The sequence below is a fragment of the Mustela lutreola genome, chromosome 15 (genome assembly GCF_030435805.1).
Source record: "Mustela lutreola isolate mMusLut2 chromosome 15, mMusLut2.pri, whole genome shotgun sequence".
Lineage (NCBI taxonomy): Eukaryota > Metazoa > Chordata > Mammalia > Carnivora > Mustelidae > Mustela > Mustela lutreola.
In genome coordinates, this window is record NC_081304.1 from 18,577,674 (window position 1) to 18,594,395 (window position 16,722).

The window sequence follows — 16,722 nt, forward strand, 5'->3', positions numbered from 1 at the left end:
GCTCTGCACTGATGACGTAAGTTTACGTAAGGCGGGCTGACGTAAACGTATTCTTTAAAAAGGACTGGTTTCTTAGCGGAAGGAGGGGCGGAGTTACTGTTGGCGGGATCGTCGCCCTCCCAGGGCGGGGCCAAGCTTACTGGGCGGAGCCTAAAGAGCCCACGGGTGAAGGGCAGGACCACATAGAGTTGGGGGTGGTGCTTGGGAGAAGGCGTGGCTTCGTTTCTGGGGGACCAGCGTGCTGGCATAGTCCTGCAGATCGTGAGCGGCTCTTTCTCGGTCCGGGCATGTTCTTTTGGCCTTGCTCCCAGCCTCCAGGGTTGATTGGATTTATTACTGCTCTGTAACGCACAATGAGCTCCTGGTTAGCGGGATCAGTAGGGACTGGTCTCTCTGACCTCCAAAAGTTCAATTCTAAGGCCGGAGGCAGTTTAGTTACCGTCTCGGTTGGCTCCAGGTATTGAGGGACCTTGGTAAAAAAGGCCAGAAAGCCTTTCAAAGAATGCACAGATTCAGCGCAGGCTTAAGGCACAAGAAAAGGAGCCCAGAAGAAAACAGGAGAAAAAGATTCAGCTCCCAAGAACTTAGATTTTTGCAATTAAAATTCTTTAGGGAGCCCTGGCTAGCACAGACGGGTTGTGAGTTCGAACCCCACGCTTGTCCTAGGGATTACTTAAAAATTTGAGGGAACCTGTGTGGCTCAGTCTGTTAAGCATCAGACTCTCTCTCTCCTTTTTAAGATTTTATTTATTTATTTGACAGACAGGGATCACAAGTAGGCAGAGAGAGAGGAGGAGGAAGCAGACTCCTGGCTAAGCAGAGACCCTGATGCGGGGCTCCATCCCAGGACCCTGGAATCTGACCTGAGCCACCCAGGAGCCCCAAGCGTCAGTCGCTTGATTTCAGCTCAGGTCGTGATCTCAGGGTCACGAGATTGAGTTCCCCCTCCCTAGGGGCTCCATGCTTGGTACTCTCCCTCTCCCTCTGCCTCTACCCCCTTCACGCTCTCCCTTCCTCTCACTAAAATACGTAAACAAATGTTTAAAAACACTTTTTTTCCAAAGACATGTCAGGATTTTTGTTGTTTTCTGGTGAACTTTTGGTTCAGGTATAAAAAAGGCAGAGAGGGCAAACAGACAAGTGAAGAGTTCGGTAGTTTTCACCAACTGAACTGATTGGAACTGAACTCAGTGGAACCAGCACTGAGATAAAGAAATAAAAAATGACCCCAAAGTCCCCCTTCATGTTCTCTTCCAGCCACCACCTTACAAAGAGTATTACGACTTTCCTTACCATAGATTAGTTTCCTCTGTTTTCATACCTTGTATAAATGGAATCAAGCTGTCTGGCTTCTTATTCTTTTTTCCAAGCCTTATTGTGAAATACACATAAATTTACCATTTAAACCCTTTTATTTTTATAACATTTTATTTATTTATTTGACAGAGAGAGACATAGTGTGAGAGGGACAGCAGGCTTCCCGCCAAGCAGGGAGCCAGATGCGGGGCTTGATCCCAGGACCCCCGGATCATGACCTGAGCCAAAGCATGTTTTTATTTTGAAGAATGCAGGAGGGGTAGGGTACAGTTAAACAGAATTCTGAAGAGTGAATAAGGTTACCAAGCAAATTTCCAGACAGAGTAGCAAGTTCAAGGGCTCTCAATAAATGCTTGAGGGAATGAATAAACTAATGAGCTGAACCACCATTAATGCTTTTGAGAGTTTATTATGTGCCAGGTACTGTGCTAAGTACTTCATATACCTTATCTTATGGAGCCCTGTCAAGTAGCTCTTATTGTACCCATTTTATAGGTTTGGAAACTGAGGCTCACATAATATCCAAATTTGCCATTAGTGCTATAGCTAAAGTCATCTAGTGCTCGAGCTCACTCTTTCATTTCCTCTCTCTATATATACGATCTTAATTGCCAATATTTGGCCCCCTCCTTTTTTTCACTCAACTATATACCATAAAATTTTTCCTGTGTCATTGAATATTTTTATAGCATCATAGCATAGCTTTAAGTAGCTGTTCAACAGTACCATTTTCCATATTGCTCCCTAGCTTTTTAGCTAATTATCTCATTTGGATGGACATTTAGATGGTTTTCAGTACTTTGCTTTTAAACAATGTTTTCATAAACCTCTTTATGCGTCTTTGATGACAGATTTTTGTTCACACCCATGATGTCTTTCCCTAGGATAAATTTCTGAAGATGGGATCGCTGGATCAAAGGGTGCTCACATTGTTCAGGTTTTGATACACCTGGTGCACCTATTTCCATTTCCACAGCAGTGTGAGTCGTGCCTACGACTGTTTCTCTTCCCCTAAAACAGGATGGAAGTGAGAGAGGGCAGGGAATAAATGGGTGGAGGTTCTGAGAGACGTGACAACCCTGAAGATGTTTATAAGACGTTATAAAGAGGAAAGAATGGAGGAAAAGAAGGGAAGTGAAATCTGATTAGGGAATAAATGACTGACCAGTGACCTCTGAAGCCCAAGAAGGCAGAGCCCATGGCCAGGCCTGCCCTGTCCAGGGGCCAGCACATCTGGCTTTTTCACGGCTCCAGGTACCAGGTATCTGTTTGGGGTTTGGTACCTATAGTCTCGTTTCCCAAGCTGCATGGACTGACTTCTGCCAGAACACTTAGCAAACTGCGTTGTGTTGTTTGTTTTGCTTTGTTTTTAAAGATTTATTTATCTAAAGGGGCATGGGGAGGGGCAGAGGGGGAGAGAATCCAAAGCAGACTCCCTACTGAGTGCAGAATCCAACATGGGGCTTGATCTTATGATGGGAGAGCACCACCTGAGCCGAAACCCGGTCGGACCCTTGACTGAGCCACCCAGGTGCCCCATAACAGTGTATTTTAATGGATCTGAGCTCCTTGGACATTTTTCATGATAGAGTTCTTGGGATGTTTGCTTTTCTTATCCTATGGAATTTAGGCATTTTTACACTTGTGTGTGCAGTTAAGATAGCTATTGAATAGTGAATAAATCTGTGAGTCCTGGAATGCTGCCTTAGGCCAATGTGTGTATAAGAAATCTGTTTTACTAAAACTGCTCTTTCCCTAGCCACTCTCTGTCATTCATGCCATGTTTGCCAATCTCACAGACAAAAGCGTGTCTGTTCCTTTGATTTCATTCATTGGGTCACTAGTGAGGTTTTCAGTTTTTCATGTTTCATCAGCCACTTTGTAAATTAATTGTTGGGTCTTTTGTGTTTTCTTCCTTTAAAAAAATTTTACCCAGGCTGCTCCCAGGAGTACCCCCCTATTTACACTCCTATTGAACCTATCCGAGGGTGGTGATTAAACTTACTTCAGGGGGGCGCCTGGGTGGCTCAGTCATTGAGCGTCTGCCTTCGGGTCAGGTCATGATCCCAGGGTCCTGGGATCTAGTGCTGCATTGGGCTCCCTGCTCAGCAGGAAGCCACTTGTCCCTCGCTCACTCCCCTTGTTTGTGTTCCCTCTCTCACTGTGCTCTCTCTCTCTCTCTATCAAATAAATAAATAAAATCTTTTTTTTTTTAAGATTTTATTTATTAATTTGACAGAGAGAAATCACAAGTAGACAGAGAGGCAGCCAGAGAGAGAGAGAGAGGGAAGCAGGCTCCCTGCTGAGCAGAGAGCCCGATGCGGGACTCGATCCCAGGACCCTGAGATCATGACCTGAGCCGAAGGCAGCGGCTTAACCCACTGAGCCACCCAGGCACCCAAATAAAATCTTTTAAAAAATAAATAAGCGGTGCCTGGGTGGCTCAGTGGGTTAAGCCTCTGCCTTCAGCTCAGGTCATGATCTCAGGGTGCTGGAATCAAGCCCCACATTGGCTCCAGGGAGCCTGCTTCTCTCTTTCCCACTGTCTGCTGCCCCCTTGCTTGTGTGCTCGCGCGCTCTCTCTCTCTCTCTCTCTCTCTCTCTGTCAAATAAATAAATAAATAAAATCTTTTTTAAAATAGTGGGATTGAAATTTTTAAAAAATTTCAAACCCGGATCATAAAATGCCCCACTGGCACAGTCTTCTTCCCTCCCCAGAGGAGCATTCTTGGGCACCTGCTTCTGGACCTTTTTCTCTTCCATCTACAATCATGGGGTTTGGCCTTGTTGGCTGTACATGTCGTTTTCCGACTTGTTTCTTCTCTTGAACAGCAGTCTAGGCAATCTTTTCAAGGCCACGCCTATGACAGTCACTTGGCATCCCTCCCTGGTTCCTTCCTGTGGCGGGGACTACCCTTTGTAAGGGCTGCATTGTATTCCAGAGGAAGGATTTGTGCACCACCTCCCACATGTCGCTTTGTTGCTGGCAGTGCTGGGGTGAATGTTCCGTGCGTACCAGCCTTCTGAGTAATGGGGAGCGGTGTTTAAGGGTAAGGGTGCTGCTAGATTGCCCACCAAAGAAAGCAATTTCCTTTCCCACCAACAGGATGAGCAAGAATTTCCATCTTTAGATCTTCATGCGCTCTCCCTGTTATTGACCTTCACCATTTCCCTCCATCTAGCGGGGTAGCAGTATCTTCTGATTGCTTTAATTTGCATTTCCCTCATGGCTGGTAAGGTCGACTTGTTGATTGGGCAAAGAGTGGAGTGTCCAGTCTCTGCAAAGCCCTGCACAGCCACCAAGTCACCAGAGGCGAATAAAACAGATGCTGTTCCCATCCTCCCAGGTGAAGGAAATGAAATCTTTTTTTTTTTTTTTTTGAAGATTTTACTTATTTATTTGACACAGAGAAAGAGAGATCACAAGTAGGCAGAGAGTCAGGCAGAGAGAGATAGGAAGGGAAGCAGGCTCCCTGCTGAGCAGAGAGCCTGATGAGGGGCTTGATCCCAGGGCACGACCTGAGCCGAAGGCAGAGGCTTTAACCCATTGAGCCACCCAGGCGCCCCAGGAAATGAAATCTTTTAGTTGCGGATTTCTTCCCCCAATATTTTGTCTTTCACTTATGTTTACGATTCGGTGCTTTTATAATCAAATTTAAATTGTTTCTGCATCCAGATCCTTTAATCTTTTCTTTTATGCTTTCACCCAGGAAAATCTCCTACCCCAAATAATACTCATAATCTCATGTATCTCTCAGGTTTTTTTTTTTTTTTTAAGATTTTTATTTATTTACTTGACAGAGATCACAAGTAGGCAGAGAGGCAGGCAGGGAGAGAGAGAGGAGGAAGCAGGCAGAGAGCCTGATGCAGGGCTTGATCCCAGGACCCTGAGATCATGACCTGAGCCGAACTGAAGGCAGCGGCTTTAACCCACTGAGCCACCCAGGCGCCCCTCTCAGTTGTTTTTTTAAGTGGGTCTTTTGTCATAGTTGTAAATACAACAGAAAAGGCTGAGCTCGCTGGGGTCTACCTCCTGGAAGAGGAGGTAGACAGCTCAGCATCTTCCTCCCCCCACCGTCCCCACAACCTGAGAGCCAGGCTGCCAGCTTAGGCCCAGGACCACAAAGCATTTCTTTCTCTTCCGTCCGGCCTTTTGGCTCTGCGAAATGAAAGCCAACATTTCTTTTAGAAAGGAGAGTTTGTGGCTCTACATAAGACGGTACAAAATTGCCTTTGCGTTGGAGAAAGGGAAGGAATCTCCGCAGATACAACTCTCCACAGAGGCGAGGAGGCTGGCGACAGCTGCAGGAGGCCGACCCTGGGACTCCTGTCCCGTCTCTACTGTGGGACTCCAAATGGTAATGGAGTGGACAGCCCAGGTCCCTCAGCCAAAGGACCCTCCTGTGGTGGGTACTACAGGCTTGGGGTCTGGCAATGGCCTTCTGTTGTTCCTATACCCTTTATCCTATCACAAGAGCAACAGTTGCTCCGTGGTGAGGCGATAAACGTGGAGTGAGGAGTAGCTCAGGCACATGTGACCTAACACATCCACGCTTGAGTTCTGGGCACACATTGTTTATTTGCATTCACAAACACTGGCTTGGCTTAAAAGATTCCTCTTAAAGATGAAGGATGGTACTTTTGACTCTGGGACCAGAGGAGGGTATGAGAGAGTGAAGGGACAGCTAGTGGCTTGTCTGTCACAGGCCCTTCGAGACCACACGTGTAGGGATCATTGTTTAAGACATCGTGCATCCCTGGTTGGGGCAGGGTGGGGCGGGAGACTCGACCATAAAAGGGTCCCAGGGATCATGCATTTCTTCCTTCCTCAACAACCATTTGCTCACATGCCTTTTCAAGGAATACAGTCCCAGTCACAGTCAAGCTGAGGCAGGCACAGGCCCTTAATTAAGTAAGTGCAGTCCAAGGAAGGCTCTGAAGAGACCGTGCTAGTGGGTTGAGTCAAACTAGCTTTGACCCAGTCAAAAAATTTAGGAAGGGTGTGTACCAGGCAGAGGGAACAGCACATGCAGAATGCCCAGAGGCCAATCAGAGCAGGTCATATCCAGGAACCTGTAAGTCTGCCTGGTTTGGTGAGGCTAGATTACAGGAACCTCAGAGGCAGAAAGGCGATCAGAAGGCCAGAAAGCTTGGCGGAGGCAGGGGAGGAAGATGGGTCTCCCTTACTGAATTTAGATTTTAGCCTGACCGTGGCAAGGAGCCACCAGGAATCAGAGTTGTGATTCCCAAAAGAAACTCCGGCATCCTTGCGTGGTGTGGATTTCAAGACCAAGCAGGGAGGGCCTCCCTTCAAGCAACAAAGGCAGTTTGGGCACAAGCAGAGTAGCGCACACTTTAGGAGGCCAAACAGGTACATGGGTCAGGGGGCGATAAGGATCACCCCCAACTGGCTTGGGCTGGAAGGGCCATCCTCTTAAGCAAAAGAGATGGAGGCGGACCAAGGCTGAGTATGCAGATCATCCCGTTGGAAGCTGAAGCTCAGGTCAGGAGGGAGGTCAGCAAGTAGCTCTAGAAGCCAGTGAACGGGGCGTGTAGACAAGGGAGCCAGGGGTTGGTCCTCCGGGATTGTAGGGAGATGACGGATGGAGGGGGCAGTATGAGCTCCGGGAGCACCCTCACCTAGGGCTCACTGGATACGCCCCTCAATACGCAGCAGCAGATAGTCCCTGAGGACAGGGGGCAGGGGGAGGTGGGCGGCGGCCTGTCGGCAGCGGCTGCCCAGCTGAGCACGCACAGCCAGCCGGGCCAGGTGCTGCAGCCGCCTCGGCTGGTTCGCCATGCTCAGGGCTGAGATGTAGAAGGCTTCGTGCTCCTAAGCCAGGAGTGGAACAAGATCAGATGGCCCAGCACCCTTGACCCTGCCCTTCCATCTGGGGATGACCTAGCACCAGGGGCCCCGGGGAATTTGCAATACCCACCCTGGGGTTTGGTGCATCTTGAAAGACTTGGGTTCAGAACCCAGAAGCCCTGCAGGGGTCATGGAAGACGGGACCACTCTGTAGGGTGGAGGCTCGGCCATGTCTGCACTCACCACTCCACAGATGCTGGCACAGTGCCCTCTGAGTCAGAGCTACCTGATTAATGCCCACGATGGTACAGTGAGAGAGGCTGGGGAGATGTGTGGGATTAGAGCTTGTTCTGAGCTGCTTGGCGGGGGGTGGGGGGACACAGGAGACCCTGGGAAGCCCATCCTGGAGGGATGAGGCCTAGGGCTCGTCCTTCCTCTCCATCTCCCCAGTACTCAGGAAGGAGCTGTGCCCCTGGGGTGGACATACCTGCCACAGCTCTGGGAGGACTGCGTCCATCCAGGTATCACAGGAGGGGACACAAGGGTAGGCATTGAGCAGGACTTCCAGGGCCCGAGGGAAGTTAGCACAGTGTTTCAGCATCTAGGAATCAAAAGAGGGTCTTAGGATCACCATGGCTCTCCCAGCCTAGGGCAGAACCAAGGTCAGCCTAAACCAAAGCCTCCCTCACGTGCAAATTTGGGAGGCTAAGGTCTGAGTCTCTCCTCAGGCTTTCCTCTGCCCCAGTTTACCCCACCTTCAGGGGGCTGCAACCTCTTGGCCCCCACCAGTTTCCTGGGGAGCTGTTCTCCTTCCACACGCACCCCTATAGTTCTCAGTGGTCCTTCTCAAGGTGAGGACAGACCTTTGCCTACAGGACCTGGCTCTCAGCCTCTTGTCACCCCCCCTTCCCTGGTGGTAGGGGAACTGCAGTCACCGGCATCCCGCCCAACTGGGGCTTCCTCCTTTCACAGGTTCTCCCCGCGCACCTCCGGGCGCACAGGCTGGGCCCCGTAGTCCAACAGCGCAGCGAAGAGGACCTCGGGCTCCCAGTTGGGGGCGTCCTGCACGGCCTGCAGGGCACAGTCCATGGGCGTGTGGCCCGCTGCATTGGGCACTCCAGCGCAGGCGCCGTGGCGCAGCAGCAGCTCGGCCAGGGCCCCGCAACCATTGGCACAGGCGTTGTGCAGCGGCGTGTGGCGCTTGCGGCCGGCAGCGCGGGGATCAGCCCCGGCCGCTAAGAGTCGGCGCGCGGCCGCATGGTGCTGTCGGCCGCTGCCCGGGCCCTCGGCCCCCGCGCACGCGGCGTTCAGGGCGGTCTCGCCCTGGCTGGTGCGCAGGTGCACGTTGGCTCCGTGCTCCAGGTAGAGAGCCACGTGCTCCTCCAGGCCACGAGCCGCTGCCACGTGCAGGGGGGTCACCTCGCTGTCCTGTGCCGCCACGTTCACAGTCGCTCCCGCCTCCAGCAGCAGCTTGGCACACCTGGGGACAAGGCACAAGTCCCAGAGACAAATCCTGAGGGACCAAGACCTGGTCTGCTGTCATCCCTTTCCCCCCTTCCTTCCCACCCTGCATGCCCGCAAGGCGAGCCTTGGTGTCCACCATCAGACTCACGGAAGCCCCATGACCGACAGCAGAGCTGCGAGGTCCACGATGTCACCAGGAGCATCTTCAGTCTTCTGATGGAAAACTCAGCCGAGAAAGACAGCGGTACAGCCAAGGACACACAGCAGGGTAGAGGCTGTGCCAGAATGCTAGTCTCTGCCTCAGATGGTCCCTTCCAGAATCTGTTTATTTCCTCGGTAAATTCCAATCATGGGCTAATCTTTAGTTCCAAAACCTGACTCCTTGAGTAGATTGGGACCCCAAGACCTGGTTCTGAATCACATGCCAGTGGTCTCCTAACATTTTGATAGCACAAAAAGTTTTGAAAACCCATGACCATGTCCACTATGAATGTTACATATAGAAAATTAAAGGGATGGGGAGCCTGGGTGGCTCAGTGGGTTAAGCCTGAGCCTTCAGCTCAGGTCTTCGTCCCGGGGTTCTGGGATCGAGCCCCACATCAGGCTCTGTGCTCAGCGGGGAGCCTGCTTCCCCCCCCCCACCCCCACCGCCTGCCTCTCTGCTTTCTTGTGATCTTTCTCTCTCTCTGTCAAATAAATAAATAATCTTTAAAAATTAAATTAAATTAAAGTGTATGGGCTGGAAAGAAAAAGGAATAGAAGTCCTAATATTTTCTTCTGCTGCCAAACTTGAAGAGTACCCTTCCAGACCAGTGACACCCGCTCAAGCAAAGGAAGGCATTTGGGGATCGACCTGCTCCACTTTCCCTTAGAGAAAACAAACGGAACCAAACAACAACAATCAGGTTTTAGGGAGCACATGTTTCACGGTCTCCCAGTTCCTGGAAAAACTATAGGCCGGAGCATGGGGCACCTGGGTGGCTCAGTGGGCTAAGTGTCTGACCCTTGATTTCTGCTCAGGTCATGGTCTCAGTGTTGTGAGTTAGAGCGCCACTGGGGCTCAACACTGGGTGTGGAGACTGCTTAAGATTCTCTCTCTTCCGGGGCACCTGGGTGGCTCAGTGGGTTAAAGTCTCTGCTTTCAGCTCAGGTCATGATCTCAGGTTCTTGGGCTCTAGCCCCACATCCGGCTCTCTGCTCAGCAGGGAGCCTGTTTCCCCCCCTCTCTCTGCCTGCCTCTCTGCCTACTTGTGATCTCTCTCTCTGTCAAATAAATAAATAAATAAATAAAGATTCTCTCTCTTCCTCTCACCTTCTTCCCCACCCCATCCTTCCTTCATCTCACGGGAGCGCATGCTCTGTCTCTAGAAAAGGCCATAATACTGTTGAGGCAAATACGTATCATTAATCACCAGGGGGTAAACCAAACATGAAACAAACTCAATGATGCCATTAAACTGGGCACGTGAGTGGCTCAGTCGGTTGAGTGTCTGCCTTTGGCTCAGGTCATGATCCCAGGGTCCTAGGGTCAAGCCCCACATCAGGCTCTCTTTTCATCAGGAAGCCGGCTTCTCCCTCTCCCACTCCCCCTGCTTATGTTCCCTATCTCGCTGTGTGTGTGTCTCTCTCTCTGTCAAATAATAAATAAAATCTTTAAAAAAAATGATGCCGGGGCACCTGGGTGGCTCAGTGGGTTGGGCTGCTGCCTTCAGCTTGGGTCATGATCTCAGGGTCCTGGAATCGAGCCCCGCATCGGTCTCTCTGCTCCACAGGAAGCCTGCTTCCGTCTCTCTCTCTCTCTCTCTCTGCCTGCCTCTCTGCCTACTTGTGATCTCTGTCAAATAAATAAATAAATAAAATCTTTAAAAAAAAATGATGCCATTAAACTAACAGTAATTTATAATTAAAAAGCCAGAATGGCAGCCACTGGAAACCCAGGAGCAGACACAGCAACCCCAAAGAAACCCTGATGAGGCAGGGTCCCTCCCCCTCAAATGGCCAGAATTCCTGCTTCCATCAGTGCACAGGTCCAGTAGGAGCTTGGCTCAGGGGGCAAAAACGCAGTAGCCGCCAGCCATCTATGAAACTGCTGAACTTATTTCCTCTGTCAATTCTAGTCATGGGCTAGGTTTTGTTTCTAAATACTACATGTAAATAACATTGACAAGCTCATTCAGTAGGGTTTCAGTAAGTTTCACTTAAAGTGATAAAGTCTGTTGGAAAGCACACTGTGCACTCATAAGAATTTAAGAAAGGGGGCACCTGGGTGGCTCAGTTGGTTGAGGGACTGCCTTTGGCTCAGGTCATGATCCTGGAGTCCGGGGCTCAGTCTTGCATTGCATCAGGCTCCTTGCTCAGCAGGGAGTCTGCTTCCCCCTTTGACCCTCCCCCCTCTCATGCTCTCTCTCTCTCTCAAATAAATAAATCTTTTTATTTTTAAAATTTCAAATAAATAAATCTTTTAAAAAAGTTTTTCAAGGGGCACCTGGGTGGTTCAGTGGGTTAAAGCCTCTGCCTTCAGCTTGGGTCTTGATCCCAGGACCCTGGGATGGAGCCCCGCATTGGGCTCTCTTCTCAGTGGGAGCCTGCTTCCTCCTCTCTCTCTGCCTATTTGTAATTTCTCTGTCAAATAAATAAATAAAACCTTTTTTTTTTTTTTTAAAGCATTTTCATTAAAAAAAAAAAAAAAAAGCTTTTCAAGAAAGGGCTGGAAAATTGAAATCACTTCTGGGTCCACCATTGATTTGGATCTGGCTAGGGAGAAGTCCGGAGCATGTGGGCTGTGGGGTTGTCCACCACGGTTGTCCAGCCCTGGCTATGGACCTGATTTTTGAAAGTACAAATACCATCACACAGGAGGTCAAAAAGCCCGTTTTCTTTTGTTTGTTTGTTTTTGTTTTGTAAAGTATAGTTGACACTCAATGTTACATTAGTTTCAAGTGTATAACTTAGTGACTTGACAAGTTTATGCATTATGCTCTGTTCGCAAGTGTAACTACCATCTGTCCTGTAAGAGCGCTATTACAATATCACTGACTTACACTGAGCCTTTTATTCCCAAGCCTTACTCATTCCATAATCGGAAACCTGATCTCCCACTCCCCTTCACCCATTTTGCCCAACCTTCCATGCCTCCTCTCCAAAAAACCTGTTGATCTTAAAAATGTGGGAGGAGGGAATTTGGGGGAGACCTCGCACTAAGGTTGGGAAACATCTTTCTTGATGCTCACCTTAAAACAGGTAGGAATTCGGCTACAGAGGACTCAAAGGGGATAGAGGACTATAGTTGGAACAGGGTTTTCCAAAAAGGCAACAAGGCTTTTGCCTCCTGGGCTTAGCATATGTGACCTTGAACAAGTCCCTAAACCTTTCTGAGCCTCAGTTTTCTCACCAGTGGAATGAGATCTGTCTCCCAGACTGTTGTGAGGATGTGGGTATGAGAGGTGCACGCACACGCGCGCGTGCGCACACACACACACACACACCCCTCCCCCAGGTACCTACTGCAAGGACTCAGGCGCTGTACAGAGGTGCAAGGGGGTCGTGCCCTCCTCGGACAACACGTTGGCCTTGGCACCGAAGGTCAGCAGCAGCTGCACACAGTCAGACTGGGCCCGGGCGCAGGCCTCATGCAAGGCTGCCCGCCCCCCAACCCGGGCATCCAGCTCGGCTCCCTGCCGGATCAGGTGGCGGGCACAGTCAGTGTAGCCTCGGCTGGCAGCGATGGTGAGGGGCGCTGTCTGCTTTGTCTTGGGGGTCAGCACCCAGAACCCTGGGAAGAGCAGGCAGTGTTGGGGAGAGGTGCATGAGACTCACAGGGCAGGCCCTGACCATGGCTGTTCCTTTGTACCCTTGGCCCAGCATGTATCATGCCCCAGGCTGTAGCTATGGAGAGGGGCTCATTCAAACCCTCAACTGGGAGTGTGTATTGGAACTGCCTTTCAGAACGGTTTTGTCAATCTGTATAGTATGTGTGTCATAGGAAAAAAAAAAAAAAAAGGCAATTGCTCTTTAAAATCACAAGGGGGACGGAAGGAGAGTTAATCCTGTTAAGGAAACCTTGTGGATCTTTGAGCTCCTGATGGATTCCTTGGTTCCTGGTTGTTCATTAGGGTGTTCCGGCTGTGGGGTTGGGGGTGGGTCTGAGCTATACATAGAAGGGCCTGGAGCTGAGCTTGGGAGTGACCAAGGAGCCTAGTTAGGAGTTCTAGGATATTCCTGGGGCAGATGGGGAAGAAAAGGGTGGAAGTGGGGGAAGAGTAGAGGGGGGAATAAGAGATGGGGGCGGGGAAAGAAGAGGGGGCGGAGAGGCTCATCTTGGGACCCCAAATCTAGCCAGTCTATTTGGGCGCTAGTTATATAAATCATGGGACCCTCATACAATATGAATTATGCGACTATTTAAAATATTATGTAGGGACAGGGAGCCTGGGTGGCTCGGTCAGTTAGGTATCCTACTCTGGATTTTGGCTCAGGTCATGATCTTGGGGTCCTGAGATGAGTCCCACAGTGGGCTCCACACTCAGTGGGGAGTCTTCTGGAGATTTTCTCTCTCCTCCCCGCTCTCCCCCTCTCCACCACATGTGCAATCTCTCTCTTTCAAATTAAAAAAAAAAACAACTATATATTATGTGGGGAGGCCTGGCTGGCTCTGTTGGTGGAGCATGTGCCCCTTGATCTCAGGTTTGTGAGTTCAAGTCCCACGGTGGGTGCAGAGATTACTTAAAGATAAAATCTTACAGAGGCGCCTGGGTGGCTTAGTGGGTTGAAGCCTCTGCCTTCAGCTCAGGTCATGATTCCAGAGTCCTGGGATCGGGGCAGCGGGCTCTCTGCTCGGCAGGGAGCCTGCTTCTCTCTCTCTGCCTGCCTCTCTGCCTACTTGTGATCTCTCTCTGTCAAATAAATAAATAAAATCTTTTAAAAATAAAAAATAAAATAAAATCTTACTTATTTTTAAAATTTTTTTAAAATTTTTTGAAAATTTTAAGTAGGAGCGCCGCCTGGGTGGCTCAGTGGGTTGGACCTCTGCCTTCAGCTCGAGTCATTATCTTGGGGTGCTGGGATCAAGTCCCGCATCAGGCTCTCTGCTCAGTGGGGAGCCTGCTTCCCCCTCTCTCTGTGTCTGCCTCTCTGCCTGCTTGTGATCTTTGTCAAATAAATAAAATCTTTTTTAAAAATTTTCTTTAAGTTGGCTCCACACCCACTGCGGGGCTTGAACTCTCGACCCTGAGATTAAGAGTCTCCTGCTCTCCCAAATGAGCCAGCCAGGTGCCCCTTAAAAATAAAATATTTAAATTATATATATATATATGTAATTATATATGTTTTATATATATACAAATTATAATATACATACACACATATTCAGAGAAAAGATTGCATTAGAATATAACTGTGTTCCTATGTAATTCACATGGTAATGTAATTTTAATCCTGAAAAGACATACAAACCACTAACGATGCCTCATCTCTGCTAAGTGAAAAGCAAGTTCTAGTCTGTGTTCCGGAAGGAGGATGGGGCCAAGCCTTTCCCCGTCCCCGTCCCCTCCCTCTTCTCCCTCCGTGCTCTTCGGCCCCGCTGGGTGCTCCCTACCCTGTTCAGCTGACCAGGCCAGCTGGTTGCTCACAGTCTCCACAATCATGTTGGCAGCATCTTCCTCTTGGAACAGGGCTTGGACCTGTTGCAGGTCACCGGAGAACAGAGCGTTGTGCACGGCTGGGTCTCGGCAGCAGCGGCGCGGCCTGGTGAGTCGGGCCCGGGCACTGGGGGGGCACCTGTGGCTCCGGCACTGCTGGGCGGCAGCCCGCCGCCGGTCCTCCCACTCTAGCCACTCCCGCTGCAGGCGGAGAGCCCGCAGCGTGGACGAGGTGAAGGGGAAGGTCTCCTCGGCCATTGGGGAGGGGCCCAGGGGGTCTGGGCGGCGGCAGCTAGGCACAGCCGTGTTCCCCTCAGCCCGACTACCACCCTCGTTCAGAGGAGCCACCCTGCCAGAGGAGCAGCTGAGGCTATAAATAGGTCCTTTCCCGGGCTGGTAAACACTGCTTGCTGGTAAACACTGCATGATCCTAGTGCAGAGAAGGTACTGGGCCAACCCCCAGCCCAGGGGCAGGGCCAAACCCTGCCCCTGTTGATACCCTCTGGAGGGGGCAGCGGGAGCCCCAGGGTCAGCATCATCCCAATCCTCTGGAGTGAGGAGGTCTTGGGTTGGCAAGGTCCCAGGGGAGTGAAACAGTCTCTCTGGGAGATGGTCAGGACAGGGAGGGGGAGCCCGAGCCCCTAGCTTCTCAGATGTTGGCTGGAGGGCAGACCCCAGCCTGGGAAGTAAGGGCGGTGGAGAGGAGTCCAAACAGCCTTCCAGGGCCTGCAGTGGTCCCAGTAACTGTGCGCTTGCGCACGGGGTTTATGGTAATGACATCACTTTCACATCCATTTTTACTCCAGGGGCCATACTTCCTGGCTCATGGAGGTAAAAAGCTTGTTTTTGACAATGAGTTATACAATCCGGCTAAGGACCACAGTGGATCACCTATGAAATGGGTGCTTTTATGTCAATTTAAACCATGAGGAACTGAAGGCTTAACAAGGTAAAATTTCTCGCTCAGGGTCACAGTTGGTGAGCGGTGGAGGACTAGGACCCAGCTGGCCAGATGGCGTAGATGGAGCACTTCGGCTCCTGCTGCTGTGGCCACCTGAGGATAGACATTGATGGGAGCCTCTCCCCCACCCTCCTAGCACGACAGCACGATCTCTAGAAACCACCCGCCACAAATCTTGTGTCCCTCCAGCCCCCAGCTCCTAAAACGGCTCACCTGCCTGCCTGAGGAAGGCCAAGGGGTTGACCCAGGCAACTCTGGGGACTCTGACCAAAGAAACCTTCAAGCCACAAATCCATTCACCCTCAGGAAAAAGCAGCTTTGCTTCTAGAAGCCTCTAGGGGGAGGAATGAGGCCGTGAAATAGCGCTCGATGATGCTCTACCAAGAGCCCGGGAAGGGAAGGAGAGGGGAGGGGCAGAAAGGGTGCTAGCCCCAGCCTTCCCGCTGGAACTCTGCTAACCTACCCCCACCTCATTCAGTGTGCTGGCGGGGAGCCCCTCAGCCCCGCGGGGTTGCCCTGGTCCGGGGCGCCCTGGCCTGTCTCCCCCAGCGCAGTGGACTCCCCCCCCCCCTCCTCCCCTGCCCACCGCACTTCCTCCCCTCCCTGGCTCAGCAGCCACCCCTGCTCAGAGACCTCAGACTTTTTCCTCTCCCTGTCCCGCACGCAAACAAGCTCCAGCTCCCATTCTCAGCTGTCAGTCACCGTCTCAGTGCCCCTCACTGGGACCTGCCCAGCCTTCTGGTGTTCCTCTTTGGCCAAGCCTCTGTGCTCTGCCGCCCCCTTGGAAGGATCTGTCTAAAATGGTTCATTTCCTAGTTTGAAAACTTTTGCAGGCTTGCAACCTCAGCCCTCTCCAGGCAAGAGCCTCAGAGCCTCCTGGTGGCCCTTCAGCCTTCCCGGCCATTCCCTGACCCCTGCTCCGGGAGGACCACACACGGACTTCGTCAAGGCCCTGTCCCGACCTGCTGTGGGCAAAAGTCTGCCATGCTGGTTGGGGGCTCCAGAGCAGGACCCGAATTTATTCAGCAGGGTCTCTGCAACCCACCTGGGCCTGGCACACAGTAGGTCTCAATGTGGGATTCGGGAGCGCTTGGCTCATTACAGGCCGGTCCCTAACGTGCAGGGAATTGACTGAGAGCCCTTGTTCTCGGCCAGAGCAAACACTCATCTCCCTGCCCTAGTGGGTGGCAGCAGCCTGGGCCGCTTTCGGCACTGCCCTTACCCTGCTCTTCACCCACTCCGGGCCCAGCTTCTTGGTGGTGTTCCAGGGTGGGGGGTTCCCAGATCCCAGAGGGAGGAATGAGATCATGCCCCTCAAGGTCTTGGAGATCCTCAGAGAAAGGCGCCTCTATAAAGGCCACTGTGATTAACCCTGTTGGAACCCATTCAGTGTTTTAATTGCCCCGCCAACGGCCTGGCTGAGCACCCACAGCTGGGTTCCCAGGGCTGGGAGCTGACAGGGCCGGGTGGGGCCAAGAGGGGCCAAGATAGGGTAGGCGTCCCCTTCCTTCTGAGGCATACAGTAGCCATGACGT

The 16,722-nt window shown here is 51.2% G+C and overlaps 1 protein-coding gene across 1 annotated transcript; it reads right to left on the reverse strand.

Annotated features, from left to right (window-relative positions):
• Nucleotides 1-6,861: 6,861 nt before the first annotated feature.
• ASB16 (ankyrin repeat and SOCS box containing 16) lies at nt 6,862-14,574 on the reverse strand. The gene is made up of 5 exons (XM_059150125.1): nt 14,184-14,574; nt 12,095-12,362; nt 8,114-8,606; nt 7,614-7,727; nt 6,862-7,150 (listed from the first exon to the last, which is right to left on the reverse strand). The coding sequence occupies exons 1-5, from the start codon at nt 14,482-14,484 to the stop codon at nt 6,965-6,967; spliced, it is 1,362 nt and encodes a 453-aa protein (XP_059006108.1). The 5' UTR covers nt 14,485-14,574; the 3' UTR covers nt 6,862-6,964.
• Nucleotides 14,575-16,722: the final 2,148 nt, after the last annotated feature.